At 46.7% G+C, this 26654-nt stretch overlaps 1 protein-coding gene across 1 annotated transcript in view; it reads left to right on the top strand.

Moving 5' to 3' along the window:
- Window positions 1-1877: 1877 nt before the first annotated feature.
- stab1 (stabilin 1) overlaps window positions 1878-26654 on the top strand; it is a 172371-nt gene continuing 147594 nt past the window's right edge. Inside the window, exons 1-10 of the mRNA XM_061726572.1 lie at window positions 1878-2008; window positions 2114-2295; window positions 18962-19092; window positions 19265-19380; window positions 21837-21922; window positions 23290-23359; window positions 23530-23625; window positions 25190-25303; window positions 25400-25587; window positions 26319-26455. Coding sequence (XP_061582556.1) covers window positions 2230-2295; window positions 18962-19092; window positions 19265-19380; window positions 21837-21922; window positions 23290-23359; window positions 23530-23625; window positions 25190-25303; window positions 25400-25587; window positions 26319-26455 — 1004 coding nt within the window. The 5' untranslated portion in view covers window positions 1878-2008; window positions 2114-2229. The remainder of the gene's footprint in view (window positions 2009-2113; window positions 2296-18961; window positions 19093-19264; window positions 19381-21836; window positions 21923-23289; window positions 23360-23529; window positions 23626-25189; window positions 25304-25399; window positions 25588-26318; window positions 26456-26654) is intronic.

Genomic DNA, 26654 nt, shown 5'->3' with positions numbered 1-26654 from the left:
TCCATACTGCATACTTCCATACTGCACACTTCCATGCTGTATACGTTCATACTGCACACTTCCATACTGCATACTTCCACACTGCATACTTCCATACTGCATACTGCATACTTCCATAGTGTATACTTACACACTGCATACTTCCACACTGCATACTTCCATACTGCATACTTCCATAGTGTATACTTACACACTGCATACTTCCAAACTGCACACTTCCATACTGCTTTTCTCCATACTACACACTTCCATACTAGATACTTCCATGCTGCATACTTCCACACTGCATACTTCCACACTGCATACTTCCATACTGCATACTTCCACACTGCATACTTCCACACTGCATACTTCCACACTGCATACTTCCATACTGCATACTTCCATACTGCATACTTCCATACTGCATACTTCCATACTGCATACTTCCATACTACACACTTCCATACTAGATACTTCCATGCTGCATACTTCCATACTGCACACTTCCATGCTGCATACTTCCACACTGCACACTTCCACACTGCATACTTCCATACTGCACACTTCCATACTGCATACTTCCATACTACACACTTCCATACTAGATACTTCCATACTGCACACTTCCATGCTGCATACTTCCACACTGCACACTTCCATACTGCTTTTCTCCATACTGCACACTTCCATACTGCATACTTCCACACTGCATACTTCCATACTGCATACTTCCACACTGCATACTTCCACACTGCATACTTCTATACTGCATACTTCCATACTTCATACTGCATACTTCCATACTTCATACTGCACACTTCCATACTGCTTTTCTCCATACTGCATACTTCCATACTGCATACTTCCACACTGCATACTTCCATACTGCACACTTCCATACTGCATACTTCCATACTGCATACTTCCATACTGCATACTTCCACACTGCATACTTCCACACTGCATACTTCCATACTGCATACTTCCATACTGCATACTTCCATACTGCATACTTCCATACTGCATACTTCCATACTACACACTTCCATACTAGATACTTCCATACTTCATACTGCATACTTCCATACTGCATACTTCCATACTGCATACTACATACTTCCATACTGCATACTTCCACACTGCATACTTCCATACTGCACACTTCCATACTGCATACTTCCATACTGCATACTTCCATCCTGCATACTTCCATACTGCATACTTCCACACTGCATACTTCCATACTTTACTTCCATACTGCATACTTCCATACTGCATACTTCCAAACTGCATTTCCCCACTGCATACTTCCATACTGCATACTTCTATACTGCTTCTCTCATACTGCTTTTTCTCCATACTGCACACTTCCACACTTCCACTTCCACACTTACTTCCATACTGCTTTTTCTCCATACTGCATACTTCCATACTGCATACTTCCATACTGCATACTTCCATACTGCATACTTCCTTACTGCTTTTTCTCCATACTGCATTTGCCCACTGCACACATGGACCAGCAGGAAAATAAACATATATACATGTATTTAAACATAAATAAATGAATATCTAATGAAATATAACTGAGCCTGACTGTCCAGTCGAGCGGCGGGACGCCGTCCGCCGCAGCAGCCGAGCAGGACGACATGTTTGCATGTTTGTATGTGTCTTAACTGTTTAGGAGTCTGAGCAGCCGCTCCGAGCACATAGAGGGGATTGTAACGTGGGAATAAACGCTACTTTTCCTCCTGTAGTGGCAGCTGACGGGGAAACACTGGTACCAGTATCTGCCGGCCGCTGGTAAAGGAAGCAGGAGGAGGAGATATGACCTCTGGCTGGGAGGTTCCTGCTGCGCCAGCTTCTCTTTTCTCCGTCTGGACTCCCAGAGCGAGGGAGGACGGCCACTCGGTGGATGTTTGTTAACCAGCGGGCTCTGAGGAAGAGGAGGAACCTGCCCACACCTGGAACCCACACCTGGAACCCACACCTGGAACCCACCGCTCAGCGGGAGACGCTTCTGCAGGTTGTTTGAGACCCGTTTCTGCTGGAAAACTCCTCCATTGTTTCTGATTGTTGTGGTTTTTTCCTGCGCAGAGGAGGATGTTATCAGTGTGTTTGTTTCCTGCAGTTCCTGCAGCAGGTTTGAGGCTCAACTCCTGACGGAGACGCAGTCAGACCGGACCGCCGGGACGTCTGTGGACGTCTGTGGACGTCTGGGGACGTCTGTCTCCCAGGAACGGAGCCATGCTGATGCTTCTTCTTCTGCTGCTGCAGCTGCAGCTGTGCCTGCAGGCGGCGGGTCAGGACCAGGTAACTCACCTCCGGCCCCCCGGCACCGCTCTGCTCTCACTGGTGTTTTTCAAACAGAGTCTAGTTTTCCAGCGTCTTGAGCGGTTTAGAAACCCGGAGGAGTCAAACCCGGAAACCGGCCGTGCGTCTCGCTGCTCTGATTCCAGGAAGTTCAGGGAAAACTCCCGGAGACCCTGGAAGTGTTTCCTGAACTTCCCGGGCAGGTGCGCCTACAGAAATGTTTCTTAAATTCTTGGGGTGGAAACAAAACTAAAAGCCGTCATTACAGGATTTTATTATACTGTTGTAGTTTACAGGCACAAAAATACTTTATTTTTTTTTTTACTTTTTTTTAACACAAGGTAATTCAAAGTGCTTTACATCAACATTAAAAACGGCAAGACACAATTAAAACATACAGGACTGTCTCAGAAAATTAGAATATTGTGATTTTCTGTAATGCAATTACAAAAACAAAAATGTCATACATTCTGGATTCATTACAAATCAACTGAAATATTGCAAGCCTTTTATTATTTTAATATTGCTGATCATGGCTTACAGTTTAAGAAAACTCATATATCCTATCTAAAAAAATTAGAATATTCTGGGAATCTTAATCTTAAACTGTAAACCATGATCAGCAATATTAAAATAATAAAAGGCTTGCAATATTTCAGTTTATTTGTAATGAATCCAGAATGTATGACATTTTATTTTTTTTATTTGCATTACAGAAAATAAAGAACTTTATCACAATATTCTAATTTTCTGAGACAGTCCTGTATATAACAAATAAAATGATAAAAACAGAGGTAAAATAATAAAAGCAGCAGTTGTTAGTCAGTAAGGGCAGTAGATCCAGCAGGTTCATCTCATTCTTACAATGGTAAGAATTAAGTTTCTATACGTTAAAACGTACAAAGACCGGGTCAAATACAGGATTACAAAAGTAATCTGTAACTATTCATATGGTGAATTAAACCAATTTGACAATTCTACGTCACAATTCCTGCATTCAGGGATTATCCATAACTTTACACTGTTTTCAAAAGGTATTTAATTTAAGAGTACACTTAAATAACAAATAAAATTAAATACAATGATGAGAAAAGAGGTAAAATAATAAAGAATAAGGGCAGTAGAGTACAGAGGATAAGTATTTAGTTTACGTTCAGTAAACAGTAATGTTTTTGTCTCTCATCTTTTTAAGTGGGAGAACTTTTCTGCCCGACTGTGTGAGTCTTTTAAACGATGGCGATTCATAACTGTCCATCTCTGCGTCTCCTGAAGACACAAAACCATACATTCCCTTCTTAACTGTGTTTTAGTTATAAAGAACTTTCTACAGCTCAACCAGGACAAAACACACGTTTTAATTATTGGTCCTGAAGCTAAAAGAGAAACTTTAACCAAAACTACAGGATTTTAAACCATCACATTGTGTAAAAAACCTGCGTGTTGTTTTTGACTCTGAGCTGAATTCTATTCCTCATATCAAAAACACAACAAAAATAAGTATTTACCAGCCTGCTGGAGGAAAGTTGATGCTTTTAAAAGCTCAACACTCAGCTTTTTAACTTGGCTTTTAGCTGATTCCTTTTATTCTTTCTCGTATCCTCTTGTTTTAACGAGTGTTCAGGTTTTATTCTCTTATGGTTCTAAGTGGTTCTTGTGTTTGTTTTAGCAGACCTACTTTTAGGATTTTATCTTATACTTTTAAACTCTTTTAGTGCGTATTTTAACTTCATCTTATCACATTACTAAGTTCTATGTTTTATATAAAGCGCTTTGCGTTGCATTTTTTATTTTGTATGAAAAGTGATTAACAAATAAAGTTTGATTTGATTTGATTAGACTGACTGTTATTCTGTTATCTGACTGATATGTTCTTAAGGTGGTATTAGTCTGATCTTGTTAAGGTGGTATTAGTCTGATCTTGTTAAGGTGGTATTAGTCTGACCTTGTTTATATATTTTTAAGGTGGTATTAGTCTGATCTTGTTAAGGTGGTATTAGTCTGATCTTGTTTATATATTTTTAAGGTGGTATTAGTCTGATCTTGTTAAGGTGGTATTAGTCTGATATTTTTAAGGTGGTATTAGTCTGATCTTGTTTATATATTTTTAAGGTGGTATTAGTCTGATCTTGTTAAGGTGGTATTAGTCTGATCTTGTTAAGGTGGTATTAGGCTGATCTTGTTTATATATTTTTAAGGTGGTATTAGTCTGATCTTGTTAAGGTGGTATTAGTCTGATCTTGTTAAGGTGGTATTAGTCTGATCTTGTTAAGGTGGTATTAGTCTGACCTTGTTAAGGTGGTATTAGTCTGATCTTGTTAAGGTGGTATTAGTCTGATCTTGTTTATACATTTTTAAGGTGGTATTAGTCTGACCTTGTTAAGGTGGTATTAGTCTGATCTTGTTAATATATTTTTAAGGTGGTATTAGTCTGATCTTGTTAAGGTGGTATTAGTCTGATCTTGTTAAGGTGGTATTAGGCTGATCTTGTTTATATATTTTTAAGGTGGTATTAGTCTGATCTTGTTAAGGTGGTATTAGTCTGATCTTGTTAAGGTGGTATTAGTCTGATCTTGTTAAGGTGGTATTAGTCTGACCTTGTTAAGGTGGTATTAGTCTGATCTTGTTAAGGTGGTATTAGTCTGATCTTGTTTATACATTTTTAAGGTGGTATTAGTCTGACCTTGTTAAGGTGGTATTAGTCTGATCTTGTTAAGGTGGTATTAGTCTGATCTTGTTAAGGTGGTATTAGTCTGATCTTGTTAATATATTTTTAAGGTGGTATTAGTCTGATCTTGTTAAGGTGGTATTAGTCTGATCTTGTTAAGGTGGTATTAGTGTGATCTTGTTAAGGTGGTATTAGTCTGATCTTGTTAAGGTGGTATTAGTCTGATCTTGTTATAATTCAGGCCTGAATCCGTCTCTACCTCCAGGTTTCTGGCTCGTTGGTGGTTTTTTAAGCGTCTAGACTGAATCTCTGTATCGACCTGTGATCGTTTCTCTTCGGCTCCAAAGAAAATCATCCCAGTTTAGTTTTTTAAGCGTCCATAACATTTCACTTTTAGCATCAAAGCTTCTGACGAGCTCATTGGTCATTAATCCAGGTAACAAATCCTGCTCGTTTGTAGGAACCAAATACTTATTTTACCCAGGAATTTCTATTTCTATTTTTCTATTTCATTCTTTATTTCATTCATTAAAAGAAAAACAAAACGGTTCAGTAGAATTACAACAAATCTCTTTCTTTGAATGAAAGGGAACAGAAAGAAGATTAAGCTTAATTTATCTGTCCCTTTTTCCTAAGAAATCTAATTTCAATTAATGTAATAATAAAAAACTAAATTACAAATTATGCAATAAAAAAAACACTCTCCAATAAACTAATTAAAAAAACAAACAAACAAAAAAACGAAACCAAAACTACAACAAAGTTATAAAAAAACACAAAATAGTTTCTTTTTCTTTTTGGATTCAAAGAAAAAAAATATGACAATGGTGCTAAAAAGAGAGAAAGAAAAACGAGAGAGAGAGAAAAATGAAAACCCACTTACTAAATGTAATTTTTGATTTGCATTCTTTGTTCTTTGTTGCATTGATTGTTCCATAAACTGATACCTTTTATTAATTTATTAATTTTGTCCTGAATTTAGTTTTTGTTTTAAAGATCTCTGTTCCTTTTAAGTTATACTTATTTTCTCTTTTTTCACAATTTCTCTGTATATTGATTGGCTACATTTTCACGTGAGCTAATTTCCAAGTAATTTGCAGAATTCTGTGGTTCCACTAATTCAAGAAAATACCAATTATTTACGAATTAATTCAGTAAAAATCCTACAATGTGATTTCCTGGATTCTTTACCCCCATTCTGTCTCTCGTGGTTGAAGTGAATCTGTGATGGAAATTACAGGCGTCTCACATCTTTTTAAGTGGGAGAACTTTTTTGCCCGAATGTATGTGTTTTAAACGATGAGCTCTTTAGTGAAGATGCTTCATTCATTGAACCGCAGCCACTTTAACTCCTCTTGAGGAACTGAGGATGTTCCAACCAGGAAATGAGACGAGGGAACTCCGTCTCGACATGTAGAAGGAAGTATGATGTAACAGGGTGAGAAAGTGTCTTCAGACATAAACAAACAGTGGATTTATTAAAGGCTTTATCAACTTTGTCGAGAAAATGATTTAGTTTGGCTTTAAGTTTGAGTTCCAACGTCAAAGCTGAGACAAAATCATTGTTTTTAAGAAATAATGGCACCAAAGCTGGACTTGGAGTTCCTGGTGTAAGATTTAGTCATTTTTAGATTTCCTGGGAGTTCAACTTTTGTAACGGCACCAAAGCAGCTACGTAACTGACGTTAGCAGAGACGTAACTGACGTTAGCAGAGACGTAACTGACGTTAGCAGAGACGTAACTGACGTTAGCAGAGACGTAACTGACGTTAGCAGAGTCGTAACTGACGTTAGCAGAGACGTAACTGACGTTAGCAGAGACGTAACTGACGTTAGCAGAGTCGTAACTGACGTTAGCAGAGACGTAACTGACGTTTGCAGAGACGTAACTGACGTTTGCAGAGACGTAACTGACGTTAGCAGAGACGTAACTGACGTTTGCAGAGACGTAACTGACGTTTGCAGAGACGTAACTGACGTTAGCAGAGACGTAACTGACGTTAGAGACGTAACTGACGTTAGAGATGTAACTGACGTTTGCAGAGACGTAACTGACGTAACTGACGTTTGCAGAGACGTAAATGACGTTAGCAGAGACGTAACTCTGTGAACCCTCTGCAACGCCAACTACCTCTGTGGAAGTCGTACAGCCACGGGACCAAAAGATCCTAGCAAAGGGCCTTCTGCATTGCAACATAGTCAAAAATCAGCCTCCCAGCTCAAAGCGTTAATGAATTATTCAAAAAACACACAAAAAAGGCCCGAAAAAGGCACCACACACAGTGACCTTTGATACTTCCGAAGGTCACACAGATCTGAAACTCGGCACAGGGGATGAGAGTCACCTCCTGATACACACGCTTTGAGCCTCCTAGCTCAATGCGTTAGTGAACTGTGCAAAAATAGACACGAAATAGGCCTCATAGGCAAACCTATAACAATACAACAAACCTCATGTGCCTACTGAGCATTAATAACATGTCATAATCGAAGGGGAACTAATTAAAACGGATGTCCTTAACATGAACCTATTGTATTATTGAATTATCAAGGACACTTTTGTGTTTTTGTGTTTAGAAATGTTAAAGATATTAAAAGAAAACCATAACACAATAAGGAAAAAACTGTGGGGAACAAGTCGTGCCCAGAGCGTGTCTCGAACCACAGTTTCCCAGACCACAGTCAACTGCACTAACCAGTCTGCCAAATGCTGATGTGTTGCCCAGGCGGGCAAGGCCTTATCTTATAGAGAGAGACGTAACTGACGTTAGCAGAGACGTAACTGGCGTTTGCAGAGACGTAACTGACGTTAGCAGAGACGTAACTGACGTTAGCAGAGATGTAACTGACGTTAGCAGAGACGTAACTGACGTTAGCAGAGACGTAACTGACGTTAGCAGAGATGTAACTGACGTTAGCAGAGACGTAACTGAGGTTAGCAGAGACGTAACTGACGTTAGCAGAGACGTAACTGACGTTAGCAGAGACGTAACTGACGTTAGCAGAGACGTAACTGACATTAGCAGAGACGTAACTGACATTAGCAGTGACGTAACTGACGTTAGCAGTGACGTAACTGAAGTTTGCAGAGACGTAACTGAAGTTTGCACAGACGTAACTGACGTTTGCAGAGACGTAACTGACGTTTGCAGAGACGTAACTGACGTTAGCAGAGACATAACTGACGTTTGCAGTGACGTAACTGACGTTTGCAGAGACGTAACTGACGTGGCTTCTCTTAGCACCCGAGCTGTGGAAAAACCAACCGGCTCTTAGCTGGTTCCTAGTTGAACGAGTTGTGAACCAGAACCAGAACTGGAACTGGTTTGGTGGAAAAGGGATACAAGTCTCCGAAACATTTGGAACCTAAACGCACCAGGCCAGTCAGTGTTCTCCGAGGACGTCCGGTTCTTGTAGAACAAGAAAAAAATAAATGTTATTACAGAAAACTAACATGTTAGAGACGCTGCCAGGTTTCTGTACAGACAGGATGTGTGGATCCGGTTCAAGGGTGTCGGGATTGATGCTGCTTTGTAAACAGGAGGCAAGGCAAGTTTATTTGTGTAGCACAATTCAACACAAGGTAATCAAAGTGCTTTACATCAACATTAAAAGCAGCAAGAAAAAATTAAACAGTAAATAATTAATAAAATGAAATAAAATAATAAGAAAAGAGGTAAAATAATAGAAAGCAGCAGTTGTTAAAAAGTAAGGGCAGTAGATCCAGCAGGTTCATCTCATTCTTACAATGGCAAGAATTACGTTTCTATACAGTCAACAGGTACAAAAACCGGGTCAAATACAGGATTACAAAAGTAATCTGTAACAATTTGTACGGTGAATACAACCAGTTTGACAATTCTATGCCACAACGCCTGTTTCCAGGTCTTATTTCACACAACTGACGAGAATTACGTTTCTATACGGTCAAAACCTACAAAGACCGGGTCAAATACAGGATTACAAAAGTAATCAGTAACAATCCGTGCGGTTAATCAAACCAATGAGGAGACTGAAAGGACCGGTGAGCTGTTGTAACCGAGGGAAAAAGCTGACTTTAGTTAACCACTTTCTATGTCCAAACGATGGTAGTGACCCGTTATTGTATAGTTATTACTACATAGTTATAGTTAAGTTATAGTAAATAGGACACTCACTGGATAATGTTGATGCCCCCCTGCAGCGTAGCTCTATAGCAGCTCTATAGCAGCTAATCTAGGATGAAGCTCTGTTGAAGATGACTTTCATCACTTTGCTCGCCCGCCTTTTGAAGTACGAGACGGCGCTTACTGCTCAAAGTTGCACACTGGCATTAGAGCGACCGTATGCACTGGAAACAGAGCGACCGTTGGAACTGGCAACACAGCAACAGTTGGCACTGGCAACAGAGTGACAGTTGGCACTGGAAACAGAGCGACCGTTGGCACTGACAACAGAGCGACAGTTGGAACTGGTAACAGAGCGACAGTTGGCACTGGCAACAGAGCGACACTTGGCACTGGCAACAGAGCGACAGTTGGAACTGGCAACAGAGTGACAGTTGGCACTGGCAACAGAGTGACAGTTGGCACTGGCAACAGAGCGACAGTTGGAACTGGCAACAGAGTGACAGTTGGCACTGGCAACAGAGTGACAGTTGGCACTGGCAACAGAGCGAACGTTGGCACTGACAACAGAGTGACAGTTGGCACTGGCAACAGAGCGACACTTGGCACTGGCAACAGAGCGACAGTTGGCACTGGCAACAGAGCGACAGTTGGCAGTGGCAACAGAGCGACAGTTGGCACTGGCAACTGAGTGACAGTTGGCACTGGCAACAGAGTGACAGTTGGAACAGTGACAACAGAGCGACGGTTGGAACAGTGTCAACAGAGCGACAGTTGGCACTGACAACAGAGCGACAGTTGGCACTGGCAACAGAGCGACAGTCGGCACTGGCAACAGAGCGGCAGTTGGCACTGACAACAGAGCGGCAGTTGGCACTGACAACAGAGCAGCAGTTGGCACTGACAACAGAGCGACAGTTGGCACTGGCAACAGAGCGACAGTTGGCACTGGCAACAGAGCGACAGTTGGCACTGACAACAGAGCAACAGTTGGCACTGGCAACAGAGCGACCATTGGCACACTAGCAACAGAGTAACAGTTGGCACTGGCAACAGAGCGACAGTTGGCACTGACAACACAGCGACAGTTGGCACTGACAACAGAGCGACAGTTGGCACTGGCAACAGAGTGACGGTTGGCACTGGCAACACAGCGACAGTTGGCACTGGCAAAAGAGCGACAGTTGGCACTGGCATCAAAGCAACAGTTGGCAGTGACAACAGAGCGACAGTTGGCACTGACAACAGAGCGGCAGTTGGCACTGGCAACAGAGCGACAGTTGGCACTGGCAACAGAGCGACAGTTGGCACTGGCAACAGAGCGACAGTTGGCACTGACAACAGAGCGACGGTTGGCAGTGGCAACAGAGTGACATTTGGCACTGGCAACAGAGTGACAGTTGGCACTGGCAACAGAGTGACAGTTGGCACTGGCAACAGAGCGACAGTTGGCAGTGGCATCAGAGCGACAGTTGGCACTGGCAACAGAGCGACAGTTGGCACTGGCAACAGAGCGACAGTTGGCACTGGAAACACAGTGACGGTTGGCACTGGCAACACAGCGACAGTTGGCACTGGAAACAGAGTGACGGTTGGCACTGACAACAGAGTGACAGTTGGCACTGACAACAGAGTGACAGTTGGCAATGGCAACAGAGCGACAGTTGGAACAGTGACAACAGAGCGACGGTTGGCACTGACAACAGAGCGACAGTTGGCACAGTGACAACAGAGCGACAGTTGGCACTGGAAACACAGTGACGGTTGGCACTGGCAACACAGCGACAGTTGGAACAGTGACAACAGAGCGACGGTTGGAACAGTGACAAAAGAGCGACAGTTGGCACAGTGACAACAGAGCGACAGTTGGCACTGGCAACAGAGCGACAGTTGGAACAGTGACAACAGAGCGACGGTTGGCACTGACAACAGAGCGACAGTTGGCACAGTGACAACAGAGCGACAGTTGGCACTGGCAACAGAGCGACAGTTGGAACAGTGACAACAGAGCGACGGTTGGCACTGACAACAGAGCGACAGTTGGCACAGTGACAACAGAGCGACAGTTGGCACTGACAACAGAGCGACAGTTGGCACAGTGACAACAGAGCGACAGTTGGCACTGGCAACAGAACGACAGTTGCCACTGGCAACAGAGCGACAGTTGGCACTGACAACAGAGTGACGGTTGGAACAGTGACAACAGAGCGACAGTTGGCACTAGCAACAGAGTGACAGTTGGCACTGGCAACAGAGCAACAGTTGGCACTGGCAACAGAGCGATAGTTGGAACAGTGACAACAGAGCGACCGTTGGAACAGTGACAACAGAGTGACAGTTGGCACTGGCAACAGAGCGACAGTTGGCACTGGCAACAGAGCGACAGTTGGCACTGGCAACAGAGCGACAGTTGGCACTGGCAACAGAGCGACAGTTGGCACTGGCAACAGAGCGACAGTTGGCACTGGCAACAGAGCGACAGTTGGCACTGGCAACAGAGCGACAGTTGGCACTGGCAACAGAGCGACAGTTGGCACTGGCAACAGAGCGACAGTTGGCACTGGCAACAGAGCGATAGTTGGAACAGTGACAACAGAGCGACCGTTGGAACAGTGACAACAGAGTGACAGTTGGCACTGGCAACAGAGCGACAGTTGGCACTGGCAACAGAGTGACAGTTGGCACTGGCAACAGAGCGACAGTTGGCACTGGCAACAGAGCGATAGTTGGCACTTGCAACAGAGCGACAGTTGGCACTGACAACAAAGCAACAGTTGGCACTAGCAACACAGCGACAGTTGGCACTGGCAACAGAGCGACAGTTGGCACTGACAACAGAGCGACGGTTGGAACAGTGACAACAGAGCGACAGTTGGCACTAGCAACAGAGTGACAGTTGGCACTGGCAACAGAGTGACAGTTGGCACTGGCAACACAACGACAGTTGGCACTGGCAACAGAGCGACAGTTGGCACTGGCAACACAGCGACAGTTGCCTCTGGCAACAGAGTGACAATTGGCACTGGCAACAGAGTGACAGTTGGCACTGGCAACAGAGCGACAGTTGGCAGTGGCATCAGAGCGACAGTTGGCACTGGCAACAGAGCGACAGTTGGCACTGGCAACAGAGCGACAGTTGGCACTGGAAACACAGTGACGGTTGGCACTGGCAACACAGCGACAGTTGGCACTGGAAACAGAGTGACGGTTGGCACTGACAACAGAGTGACAGTTGGCACTGGCAACAGAGTGACAGTTGGCAATGGCAACAGAGTGACAGTTGGCACTGGCAACAGAGCGATAGTTGGAACAGTGACAACATAGCGACAGTTGGAACAGTGACAACAGAGTGACAGTTGGCACTGGCAACAGAGCGACAGTTGGCACTGGCAACAGAGCGACAGTTGGCACTGGCAACAGAGCGACAGTTGGCACTGGCAACAGAGCGACAGTTGGCACTGGCAACAGAGCGACAATTGGCACAGTGACAACAGAGCGACAGTTGGCACTGGCAACAGAGCGACAGTTGGAACAGTGACAACAGAGCGACGGTTGGCACTGACAACAGAGCGACAGTTGGCACAGTGACAACAGAGCGACGGTTGGCACTGACAACAGAGCGACAGTTGGCACAGTGACAACAGAGCGACAGTTGGCACTGACAACAGAGCGACAGTTGGCACAGTGACAACAGAGCGACAGTTGGCACTGGCAACAGAGTGACAGTTGGCACTGACAACAGAGCGACGGTTGGAACAGTGACAACAGAGCGACAGTTGGCACTAGCAACAGAGTGACAGTTGGCACTGGCAACAGAGCAACAGTTGGCACTGGCAACAGAGCGATAGTTGGAACAGTGACAACAGAGCGACCGTTGGAACAGTGACAACAGAGTGACAGTTGGCACTGGCAACAGAGTGACTGTTGGCACTGGCAACAGAGCGACAGTTGGCACTGGCAACAGAGTGACAGTTGGCACTGGCAACAGAGTGACAGTTGGCACTGGCAACAGAGCGACAGTTGGCACTGGCAACAGAGTGACAGTTGGCACTGGCAACAGAGCGACAGTTGGCACTGACAACACAGCGACAGTTGGCACTGACAACACAGCAACAGTTGGCACTGACAACAGAGCGACAGTTGGCACTGGCAACAGAGTGACAGTTGGCACTGGCAAAAGAGCGACAGTTGGCACTGGCATCAAAGCAACAGTTGGCAGTGACAACAGAGCGGCAGTTGGCACTGGCAACAGAGCGACAGTTGGCACTGGCATCAAAGCAACAGTTGGCAGTGACAACAGAGCGGCAGTTGGCACTGGCAACAGAGCGACGGTTGGCACTGACAACAGAGTGACAGTTGGCACTGGCAACAGAGCGACAGTTGGAACAGTGACAACAGAGCGACGGTTGGCACTGACAACAGAGCGACAGTTGGCACAGTTACAACAGAGCGACAGTTGGCACTGACAACAGAGCGACAGTTGGCACAGTGACAACAGAGCGACAGTTGGCACTGGCAACAGAACGACAGTTGCCACTGGCAACAGAGCGACAGTTGGCACTGACAACAGAGCGACGGTTGGAACAGTGACAACAGAGCGACAGTTGGCACTAGCAACAGAGTGACAGTTGGCACTGGCAACAGAGCAACAGTTGGCACTGGCAACAGAGCGATAGTTGGAACAGTGACAACAGAGCGACCGTTGGAACAGTGACAACAGAGTGACAGTTGGCACTGGCAACAGAGTGACAGTTGGCACTGGCAACAGAGCGACAGTTGGCACTGGCAACAGAGCGACAGTTGGCACTGGCAACAGAGCGACAGTTGACACTGACAACAGAGCGACAGTTGGCACTGGCAACAGAGCGACAGTTGGCACTGGCAACAGAGCGACAGTTGGCACTGGCAACAGAGCGACAGTTGGCACTGGCAACAGAGTGACAGTTGGCACTGGCAACAGAGCAACAGTTGGCACTGGCAACAGAGCGATAGTTGGAACAGTGACAACAGAGCGACCATTGGAACAGTGACAACAGAGTGACAGTTGGCACTGGCAACAGAGCGACAGTTGGCACTGGCAACAGAGTGACAGTTGGCACTGGCAACAGAGCGACAGTTGGCACTGACAACAGAGCGACAGTTGGCACTGACAACAGAGTGACAGTTGGCACTGACAACAGAGCGACAGTTGGCACTGACAACAGAGCGACAGTTGGCACTGACAACAGAGTGACAGTTGGCACTGGCAACAGAGCGATAGTTGGAACAGTGACAACATAGCGACAGTTGGAACAGTGACAACAGAGTGACAGTTGGCACTGGCAACAGAGCGACAGATGGCACTGGCAACAGAGCGACAGTTGGCACTGGCAACAGAGCGACAGTTGGCACTGGCAACAGAGCGACAGTTGGCACTGGCAACAGAGCGACAGTTGGAACAGTGACAACAGAGCGACGGTTGGAACAGTGACAAAAGAGCGACAGTTGGCACAGTGACAACAGAGCGACAGTTGGCACTGGCAACAGAGCGACAGTTGGCACTGGCAACAGAGCGACAGTTGGAACAGTGACAACAGAGCGACGTTTGGAACAGTGACAACAGAGCGACAGTTGGCACAGTGACAACAGAGCGACAGTTGGCACTGGCAACAGAACGACAGTTGCCACTGGCAACAGAGCGACAGTTGGCACTGACAACAGAGCGACGGTTGGAACAGTGACAACAGAGCGACAGTTGGCACTAGCAACAGAGTGACAGTTGGCACTGGCAACAGAGTGACAGTTGGCACTGGCAACAGAGCGACAGTTGGAACAGTGACAACAGAGCAACGGTTGGAACTGTGACAACGGAGCGACAGTTGGCACTGACAACACAACGACAGTTGGCACTGACAACACAACGACAGTTGGCACTGGCAACAGAGCGACAGTTGGCACTGGCAACAGAGCGACAGTTGCCTCTGGCAACAGAGTGACAGTTGGCACTGGCAACAGAGTGACAGTTGGCACTGGCAACAGAGCGACAGTTGGCAGTGGCATCAGAGCGACAGTTGGCACTGGCAACAGAGCGACAGTTGGCACTGGCAACAGAGCGACAGTTGGCACTGGAAACACAGTGACGGTTGGCACTGGCAACACAGCGACAGTTGGCACTGGAAACAGAGTGACGGTTGGCACTGACAACAGAGTGACAGTTGGCACTGACAACAGAGTGACAGTTGGCAATGGCAACAGAGTGACAGTTGGCACTGGCAACAGAGCGATAGTTGGAACAGTGACAACATAGCGACAGTTGGAACAGTGACAACAGAGTGACAGTTGGCACTGGCAACAGAGCGACAGTTGGCACTGGCAACAGAGCGACAGTTGGCACTGGCAACAGAGCGACAGTTGGCACTGGCAACAGAGCGACAGTTGGCACTGGCAACAGAGCGACAGTTGGAACAGTGACAACAGAGCGACGGTTGGAACAGTGACAAAAGAGCGACAGTTGGCACAGTGACAACAGAGCGACAGTTGGCACTGGCAACAGAGCGACAGTTGGCACTGGCAACAGAGCGACAGTTGGAACAGTGACAACAGAGCGACGGTTGGCACTGACAACAGAGCGACAGTTGGCACAGTGACAACAGAGCGACGGTTGGCACTGACAACAGAGCGACAGTTGGCACAGTGACAACAGAGCGACAGTTGGCACTGACAACAGAGCGACAGTTGGCACAGTGACAACAGAGCGACAGTTGGCACTGGCAACAGAGTGACAGTTGGCACTGACAACAGAGCGACGGTTGGAACAGTGACAACAGAGCGACAGTGTGCATTAGCAACAGAGTGACAGTTGGCACTGGCAACAGAGCGATAGTTGGAACAGTGACAACAGAGCGACCGTTGGAACAGTGACAACAGAGTGACAGTTGGCACTGGCAACAGAGTGACAGTTGGCACTGGCAACAGAGCGACAGTTGGCACTGGCAACAGAGCGACAGTTGGCACTGGCAACAGAGCGACAGTTGACACTGACAACAGAGCGACAGTTGGCACTGGCAACAGAGCAACAGTTGGCACTGGCAACAGAGCGACAGTTGGCACTGGCAACAGAGCGACAGTTGGCACTGGCAACAGAGCGACAGTTGGCACTGGCAACAGAGTGACAGTTGGCACTGGCAACAGAGCAACAGTTGGCACTGGCAACAGAGCGATAGTTGGAACAGTGACAACAGAGCGACCGTTGGAACAGTGACAACAGAGCGACGGTTGGAACAGTGACAACAGAGCGACAGTTGGCACAGTGACAACAGAGCGACAGTTGGCACTGGCAACAGAACGACAGTTGCCACTGGCAACAGAGCGACAGTTGGCACTGACAACAGAGCGACGGTTGGAACAGTGACAACAGAGCGACAGTTGGCACTAGCAACAGAGTGACAGTTGGCACTGGCAACAGAGCGACAGTTGGAACAGTGACAACAGAGCAACGGTTGGAACAGTGACAACGGAGCGACAGTTGGCACTGGCAACAGAGCGACAGTTGGCACTGACAACACAACGACAGTTGGCACTGGCAACAGAGCGACAGTTGGCACTGGCAACAGAGCGACAGTTGCCACTGGCAACAGAGCGACAGTTGGCACTGGCAACAGAGCGACAGTTGGCACTGGCAACAGAGCGACAGTTGGCACTGACAACAGAGCGGCAGTTGGCACTGGCAACAGAGCGACAGTTGGCACTGGCAACAGAGCGACAGTTGGCACTGGCAACAGAGCGGCAGTTGGCACTGACAACAGAGCGGCAGTTGGCACTGACAACAGAGTGACAGTTGGCACACTGACAACACAGCGACAGTTGGCACTGGCAACAGAGCGACAGTTGGCACTGGCAACAGAGCGGCAGTTGGCACTGGCAACAGAGCGGCAGTTGGCACTGACAACAGAGCGGCAGTTGGCACTGACAACAGAGTGACAGTTGGCACACTGACAACACAGCGACAGTTGGCACTGGCAACAGAGTGACAGTTGGCACTGGCAACAGAGCGACAGTTGGCACTGGCAACAGAGCGACAGTTGGCACTGGCAACAGAGCGACAGTTGACACTGACAACAGAGCGACAGTTGGCACTGGCAACAGAGCAACAGTTGGCACTGGCAACAGAGCGACAGTTGGCACTGGCAACAGAGCGACAGTTGGCACTGGCAACAGAGCGACAGTTGGCACTGGCAACAGAGTGACAGTTGGCACTGGCAACAGAGCAACAGTTGGCACTGGCAACAGAGCGATAGTTGGAACAGTGACAACAGAGCGACCGTTGGAACAGTGACAACAGAGCGACGGTTGGAACAGTGACAACAGAGCGACAGTTGGCACAGTGACAACAGAGCGACAGTTGGCACTGGCAACAGAACGACAGTTGCCACTGGCAACAGAGCGACAGTTGGCACTGACAACAGAGCGACGGTTGGAACAGTGACAACAGAGCGACAGTTGGCACTAGCAACAGAGTGACAGTTGGCACTGGCAACAGAGCGACAGTTGGAACAGTGACAACAGAGCAACGGTTGGAACAGTGACAACGGAGCGACAGTTGGCACTGGCAACAGAGCGACAGTTGGCACTGACAACACAACGACAGTTGGCACTGGCAACAGAGCGACAGTTGGCACTGGCAACAGAGCGACAGTTGCCACTGGCAACAGAGCGACAGTTGGCACTGGCAACAGAGCGACAGTTGGCACTGGCAACAGAGCGACAGTTGGCACTGACAACAGAGCGGCAGTTGGCACTGGCAACAGAGCGACAGTTGGCACTGGCAACAGAGCGACAGTTGGCACTGGCAACAGAGCGACAGTTGGCACTGGCAACAGAGCGGCAGTTGGCACTGACAACAGAGTGACAGTTGGCACACTGACAACACAGCGACAGTTGGCACTGGCAACAGAGCGACAGTTGGCACTGGCAACAGAGCGGCAGTTGGCACTGGCAACAGAGCGGCAGTTGGCACTGACAACAGAGCGGCAGTTGGCACTGACAACAGAGTGACAGTTGGCACACTGACAACACAGCGACAGTTGGCACTGGCAACAGAGCGACAGTTGGAACCGTGACAACAGAGCAACAGTTGGCACTGGCAACAGAGCGACAGTTTGGCACTGACAACAGAGCGACAGTTGGCACTGGCAACAGAGCGACAGTTGGCACTGACAACAGAGCGGCAGTTGGCACTGGCAACAGAGCGACAGTTGGCACTGGCAACAGAGCGACAGTTGGCACTGGCAACAGAGCGGCAGTTGGCACTGACAACAGAGCGGCAGTTGGCACTGGCAACAGAGCGGCAGTTGGCACTGGCAACAGAGCGGCAGTTGGCACTGACAACAGAGCGGCAGTTGGCACTGACAACAGAGTGACAGTTGGCACACTGACAACACAGCGACAGTTGGCACTGGCAACAGAGCGACAGTTGGAACCGTGACAACAGAGCAACAGTTGGCACTGGCAACAGAGCGACAGTTTGGCACTGACAACAGAGCGACAGTTGGCACTGGCAACAGAGCGACAGTTGGCACTGGCAACAGAGCGACAGTTGGCACTGGCAACAGAGCGACAGTTGGCACTGACAACAGAGCTACAGTTGTTACACCCTCACTTATTGTAGAAAATATTGTAGAAAAATGCACTGAATCACAAGTCTTTGCAGATCAGAGCGCTGTGCTCAACTTCACCTGTAAGGTTGTAATTAGAGGATTTTAATATCAATGAGTTGTTATCCGATTCCAATGTATCTGTACTTTTGTTTGCATAATTTCTCTTCTACTTTTCTGCCATTTTAACTTCCCTTTGGATTTGTGTTTTCAACATGACGTGTGCTTGATGTTTGGTCGGTCATGTTTCTTTGCCCTGTCAGGCTCCCGGCCGTTGTGATGTCAAGAGCCGAATGGCTCTATACACCTCCTGCACCTCCTGTGCCGCCGCCGCCGCCGCCGCCACCGCCCCCTGCCCGCCGGACTTCACTAAGACCGGAACCACCAACTGCAGGTGGGAACTAATCACACAACCACAGGTTCTCCCCAAAATGAACGTCTACACTTCTGTTCATGGTTTCACCACAAGCAAAGATGGACTAATACTGTCCCACCGTCTATGGTGCGCCGTGAGCGAGGGCACCTCCGTGGACGGTCTCTGATCGGTCTCTGGTTCTTCCCTGCAGTTACGTGGTGCAGATCGGAAGCAGGGAGCTGGAACTGCAGGGGTGTCGTCAAGTCTGCGTGAAGAGCTATCTGCGTCCGTGGTGCTGTTCGGGATACTGGGGTCCTCTGTGTTTTCGTAAGTACCGACCCTAAACCTGGAGATGCTGGTCTCCAGTAGTCCTAACCTGGAGATGCTGGTCTCCAGTAGTCCTAACTCTAACCTGGAGATGCTGGTCTCCAGTAGTCCTGACCCTAACCTGGAGATGCTGGTCTCCAGTATTCCTAACCCTAACCCTAACCTGGAGATGCTGGTCTCCAGTAGTCCTAACCCTAACCTGGAGATGCTGGTCTCCAGTAGTCCTAACCCTAACCTGGATATGCTGGTCTCCAGTAGTCCTAACCCTAACCTGGAGATGCTGGTCTCCAGTAGTCCTAACCCTAACCTGGATATGCTGGTTTCCAGTAGTCCTAACCCTAACCTGGAGATGCTGGTCTCCAGTAGTCCTAACCCTAACCTGGATATGCTGGTCTCCAGTAGTCCTGACCCTAACCTGGAGATGCTGGTCTCCAGTAGTCCTAACCCTAACCTGGAGATGCTGGTCTCCAGTAGTCCTAACCCTAACCTGGAGATGCTGGTCTCCAGCAGTCCTAACCCTAACCTGGAGATGCTGGTCTCCAGTAGTCCTAATCCTAACCTGGAGATGCTGGTCTCCAGTAGTCCTGACCCTAACCTGGAGATGCTGGTCTCCAGTAGTCCTGACCCTAACTTGGAGATGCTGGTCTCCAGTAGTCCTGACCCTAACCTTGAGATGCTGGTCTCCAGTAGTCCTAACCCTAACCTGGAGATGCTGGTCTCCAGTAGTCCTGACCCTAACCTTGAGATGCTGGTCTCCAGTAGTCCTGACCCTAACCTGGAGATGCTGGTCTCCAGTAGTCCTGACCTGGAGATGTTGGTCTCCAGTAGTCCTGACCCTAACCTGGAGATGCTGGTCTCCAGTAGTCCTAACCCTAACCTGGAGATGCTGGTCTCCAGTAGTCCTGACCCGAACCTGGAGATGCTGGTCTCCAGTAGTCCTGACCCTAACCTGGAGATGCTGGTCTCCAGTAGTCCTGACCCTAACCTGGAGATGCTGGTCTCTAGTAGTCCTGACCCTAACCCTGGAGATGCTGGTCTCTAGTAGTCCTAACCTGGAGATGCTGGTCTCTAGTAGTCCTAACCCTAACCTGGAGATGCTGGTCTCCAGTAGTCCTGACCCGAACCTGGAGATGCTGGTCTCCAGTAGTCCTGACCCTAACCTGGAGATGCTGGTCTCCAGTAGTCCTGACCCTAAACTGGAGATGCTGGTCTCCAGTAGTCCTAACCCTAACCTGGAGATGCTGGTCTCCAGTAGTCCTAACCCTAACCTGGAGATGCTGATCTCCAGTAGTCCTGACCCTAACCTGGAGATGCTGGTTTCCAGTAGTCCTAACCCTAACCTGGAGATGCTGGTCTCCAGTAGTCCTAACCCTAACCTGGAGATGCTGGTCTCCAGTAGTCCTGACCCTGACCTGGAGATGCTGGTCTCCAGTAGTCCTAACCCTAACCTGGAGATGCTGGTCTTCAGTAGTCCTAACCCTAACCTGGAGATGCTGGTCTCCAGTAGTCCTGACCCTGACCTGGAGGTGCTGGTCTCCAGTAGTCCTAACCCTAAACCTGGAGATGCTGGTCTCCAGTAGTCCTAACCTGGAGATGCTGGTCTCCAGTAGTCCTGACCCTAACCTGGAGATACTGGTCTCCAGTAGTCCTGACCCTAACCCTAACCTGGAGATGCTGGTCTCCAGTAGTCCTAACCCTAACCTGGAGATGCTGGTCTCCAGTAGTCCTAACCCTAACCTGGAGATACTGGTCTCCAGTAGTCCTAACCCTAACCCTAACCTGGAGATGCTGGTCTCCAGTAGTCCTAACCCTGACCCTAACCTGGAGATGCTGGTCTCCAGTAGTCCTAACCTGGAGATGCTGGTCTCCAGTAGTCCTAACCTGGAGATGCTGGTCTCCAGTAGTCCTAACCCTAACCTGGAGATGCTGGTCTCCAGTAGTCCTAACCCTAACCTGGAGATGCGGTCTCCAGTAGTCCTAACCCTAACCTGGAGATACTGGTCTCCAGTAGTCCTAACCCTAACCTGGAGATGCTGGTCTCCAGTAGTCCTAACCCTAACCTGGAGATGCTGGTCTCCAGTAGTCCTGACCCTAACCTGGAAATGCTGGTCTCCAGTAGTCCTAACCCTAACCCTAACCTGGAGATGCTGGTCTCCAGTAGTCCTGACCCTAACCTGGAGATGCTGGTCTCCAGTAGTCCTAACCCTAACCTGGAGATGCTGGTCTCCAGTAGTCCTAACCCTAACCTGGAGATGCTGGTCTCCAGTAGTCCTAACCCTAACCTGGAGATGCTGGTCTCCAGTAGTCCTAACCCTAACCTGGAGATGCTGGTCTCCAGTAGTCCTGACCCTAACCTGGAGATGCTGGTCTCCAGTAGTCCTGACCCTGAACCCCTGTTCAGTTGACGTCTCTTCTGAGGCCATGATTGTGTGGTTGTGTCTCCTGCTCGTGTCCAGATTGTCCCAGCTGGTCAGGGAAGATGTGCAACTTCAAAGGCAAGTGTGAGGACGAAGCTGACGGCAACGGCACCTGCATCTGCGCGGTCAGTTCAAATTCTGTCTTGGTTTTTGGTGCCCACTCGTAGCCCTTTTCCACCAAAACAGTCCCGGTGCTGGTTCTGGTTCACAACTAATTCAACTTGGGAACCAGCTGAGAAACGGTTTGTTTTCCACAGCTCGGGTGCTAAGGGGATCCACGTCAGTCACGTCTCTGCTAACGTCAGTTACGTCTCTGCAAACGTCAGTTACGTCTCTGCTAACGTCAGTTACGTCTCTGCAAACGTCAGTTACGTCTCTGCTAACGTCAGTTACGTCTCTGCAAACGTCAGTTACGTCTCCGCAAACGTCAGTTACGTCTCCGCTAACGTCAGTTACGTCTCCGCTAACGTCAGTTACGTCTCTGCTAACGTCAGTTACGTCTCTGCTAACGTCAGTTACGTCTCTAACGTCAGTTACGTCTCTGCTAACGTCAGTTACGTCTCTGCAAACGTCAGTTGCGTCTCTGCTAACGTCAGTTACGTCTCTGCTAACGTCAGTTACGTCTCTGCTAACGTCAGTTACGTCTCTAACGTCAGTTACGTCTCTGCTAACGTCAGTTACGTCCCTGCAAACGTCAGTTACGTCTCTGCTAACGTCAGTTACGTCTCTGCTAACGTCAGTTACGTCTCTGCTAACGTCAGTTACGTCTCTGCAAACGTCAGTTACGTCTCTGCTAACATCAGTTACGTCTCCGCTAACGTCAGTTACGTCTCTGCAAACGTCAGTTACGTCTCTGCTAACGTCAGTTACGTCTCCGCTAACGTCAGTAACGTCTCTGCAAACGTCAGTTACGTCTATGCTAACGTCAGTTACGTCTCTAGTAACTTCAGTTACGTCTCTGCTAACGTCAGTTACGTCGCTGCAAACGTCGCTTGTTTTTCTTCTACCGGAAGAAAAACAAACTTAGCCTCTACAACTTTGAAAAGCTAATCATTTTTATGTTTCCTGTTTCAATCTGTTCTTTTAATTATTTCCAGGTCCTCCAAGCTATTTATTAAATAAATGGTCTCTGCTCTTGACCAGCGTTTTTAGTGCGTGCTGCATCTTGAAACTTTGTTTGAAAACCAGCCCAGCGCGGAATATAAGATCATGGAGACAGACGGGCGAGGGAACGAGCAGAAAGAAAGACCGGAATTAATTTAAAGAGGAATGAGTGGATACATGATTGTGGAATTATTCTATTCAGATTTAAAATCGGAATAAACCAGCCACTTACTTCGTAATTAAGTTTAATTCGGAATGGCCATTTTCATTCGGAATTAGGTGTTTACATCGTAATTTTTACTTATTTTAAATCAGATTTAATTTTAATTCTGAATTAAAGAGGAATTAAACATAAATGCACTCACTGAGGGCGTTTCTTCTCTTCCAGGACGGCTTCACCGGCTTCGCTTGTCAGGAGTGTAAGAACCCGCTCGCCTACGGGAGTCTGTGTGACAAAGGTGCCTCCCCCGTCCCGTTGCTAAGCTCCCGTCCCGTGAGGACGAGACCTGCAGTCTCTAACTTCACCACTAGGTGTCTCTCTGTGGTCCCTTAAACTGCAGGACCAAACCAGAGAGAGACAAATGTTGTTTAAAAGTGTTTAATAGTCCCTGGGTTTTTTTGTCCGTAGAGTGTGACTGTGTGCACGGGGTGTGTAACAACGGTCCGGAGGGCGACGGGAAATGTTTGTGCCAGCCGCCGTACACCGGGAAGCGCTGCGACCAAGGTCAGAGGTCACGGGACGCACCGAGCCTTTAACCAAACCAATATTTATGCCTGTTATTTGTTGGACTGTATTTCTATGTGGAGGTAGATTTGTTTCTTAATTATTCAATAAAAAAAAAAGATTGCTTCAAGCAAAAAATATATTTTAAATTAAAAAAAATGTCACTTCAATCAAAAAAATGTATTTCAATCAAAGAAAAAGTGTTTGAATGCAAAAAAAAAAAAAAAAAAAAATGCATTTGAACACTGTTTTTCTTTTCAATTTCAACTTATTTATTTTGGTAGGGACAGTGTACATCAGGCAACATTTTCTTTTAATAAAAAAAATAAAATGTAGATGCACCCAGATTGCAGCCATAGGCTGATTTACATCGGTAGTCCCCCTGCCAGATGTAATCAGCAAAAGTCATAATAACAACAACAATAATAATAATAATAATCACAAAAAGTCAACAATATAACACACATAACATGGCATATGCATTCACAATAAAAATGACGATCCCATGCTGGGGAAATGGATGGTTTGTGATTATTGGAAATATTTTCTTTGATAGAAGTGTAATCTTCCTACGTTTGTACTTTCTAAACAGAAAACACGCTTATTATTCGGTGGAATAAGTGGGGAAAAAACCAAACGGTGACGCAATCAAACAGCATACATCGTGGAGTGACCGGCGTGTGGTGTTAAAAGCAGCAAACATGTCAGCATGTCAGATCATTACTCGGATGTGGGGGGAAAGCAGAAAACACGAGAAATCCGGCGGGATCCGGCACAAATTAAACCCCAATAAGATTAAGATAAGATTCTTATTATATCTTAATATCTTATCAGAACCTTCCAGCTCCCTGGCGATCTCCCTCCAGCAGCTGCCACTTTATTGAGGTTCTTCTATTGAAATGACTGTTTCCTACAGCGCTTTACACTTTTTTTTTCAACTTTCAACCGGCTTTCAACGCGAGCGACAGGAAGAAAATAGAAGCAGGGCGTGCGACAAAAGTCCAGCTCAAAACGGCGTGCCGCGTCGCACCGCAACGCGCCGCGCCACGCCGCGTCGCTCGCAACCAGTATAGACAGTGCAATAAAAAATAAAGCAATGGAATTGTTTTTGACGCTGACGCTCGCTCGCGTCGCATGCAGTGTGGACACGGTGTGAAGCAAGTTTTTTGTTTGAAGTAGTGTAGTTATGTGTTTGGGCCATATTATGGGTAGGACATTTGTGTCTTTATCATTTAATCAAAAAAGAAGTTGCTTCAAAAAGAATTTTCAATAAAAAAAAACCTTTTCAATCAAAGAAAAAAAGAGACCCAAAAAATTACATTTGAACACTTTTTTTTTTTTATTGAATAATTTTGACACAAACATCCCGCAGTGGGCGGAAAAAAAGAAACCCCTAATATGGCCCAAACACAAAACAACACAAAACAACACACTTTAAATGAAAATATATATTTTTGATTGAAGCAATCTTTTTTTTTTAATGAATAATTAAGAAACAAATCTACCTCCATATTTCTGCACCTTGTGTGTATGTGTGTGTGTGTGTGTGTGTGTCGTCCATCAGTCAGCTCCAGCTGCAGGAACTGTGGTTCGTACTCGTACTGTAGAGTCAGCACATTCGGCACCACGTGCGAGTGTCTCCCCGGTTACAGGAAGATGTTTACGGAGAAATGTCAAGGTAAACACACTGTTTTTGGGATGGTTTGGGGACCTGGACCTGCAAACTGGTTTTCTGAGTCTGACCCGGACCTGGTTTTTCTTGTTCTCTGCTCAGTGTTTTGTTCGCAGAGGGACTGCGACGTCAACGCCCAGTGCTCCCTGCAGGGGGGGAAGATCAAGTGCGTCTGCCAGCCGGACTACGAGGGCGACGGCAAGTTCTGCGTACCCAGAAACCCCTGCATGCAGGACAACGGCGGCTGTCCCGCCAACTCCACCGTCTGCGTCTTCAAAGGACCCAACAAGGTGAGCAGGTCAAAGGTCGCCCAGAAACAGAACTGGAGCCAGATCCCAGACCTGAGTCTAATCTCCCTCTGTCGGAGGCGGTGATGGCAAAACCTCAAACTTGAACACCTCAAGTTCACCATTCATGGCTCCTCGCAAAGGTTCTACAAAGCCTGGACACCATTTCTCTTTCTTCTTATTTTGAACGGGAATTTCTCTCTGTTGGTACAGGCAATCCTGGCACTTGATTCTATCTTAATTTTATTTTAATTATACTTTAACATATTTTTTCTTTTCTTATACTTTCATTTTATTTTTATTTTGTATTTATTTTTTTATTTTTTTATTTTATTTTATTTATTTTATTTATTTTATTTTATTTTTTTTATCATTTTGATTATTTTTTATTTTATTTTACTTTATTTTTTATTTTATTTATTCATTATATCATTATTCATTTTTTCACTTATCTATTTACTTATCAATAATACATTACTTATTTTATTTATTTATTTATTTTCTTCTATTTATTTATTTATTTATCTTATTTTATGTTTTTTATTATTTTTTATTTTATTTTATTTATTTATTTTAATTATCTATTTACTTATCAATATTACATTACTTATTTTATTTACTCCCCTCCCCCCTTAGGCTCTGTGTGCACGGTTATTGTGCTGCTTCGTGTTTGAATGTTTTATGTGAAAATTCAATAAAAATATTTGAATAATAATCTCCCTCTTCCCCCCCAGGCCGCCTGTGAGTGCATGTCCGGCATGTCGCCTGTAGGTGGCGGCCCTGAGTCCGGCTGCCAGCTGATGCCGGCCTGCCAACCCGACACCTGTGACCCGTCGGCCGTCTGTGAGACGCAGGCGGATGGAAGGCCGAGGTCAGATTTTTTAGCTCCCGATCACTTGAGTTTGAGTATGTGCCGATCCCGATTTTTCCTGATCCGATCACTTTTTATGGCTCCTGATAGAATTCTGATACTTTTTCCCGATCAGATACATTGAGTGTGTTTACATGGGAAGTTTAATTCCTCTTTAATTCAGAATTCAAATTAAATCCGATTTAAAATGAGTAAAAAT

The sequence above is a fragment of the Cololabis saira genome, chromosome 8 (assembly GCF_033807715.1).
Source record: "Cololabis saira isolate AMF1-May2022 chromosome 8, fColSai1.1, whole genome shotgun sequence".
NCBI lineage: Eukaryota > Metazoa > Chordata > Actinopteri > Beloniformes > Belonidae > Cololabis > Cololabis saira.
The sequence above is the reverse complement of the archived record's forward strand: the minus strand, read 5'-3'. Positions and strand labels throughout refer to the sequence as shown.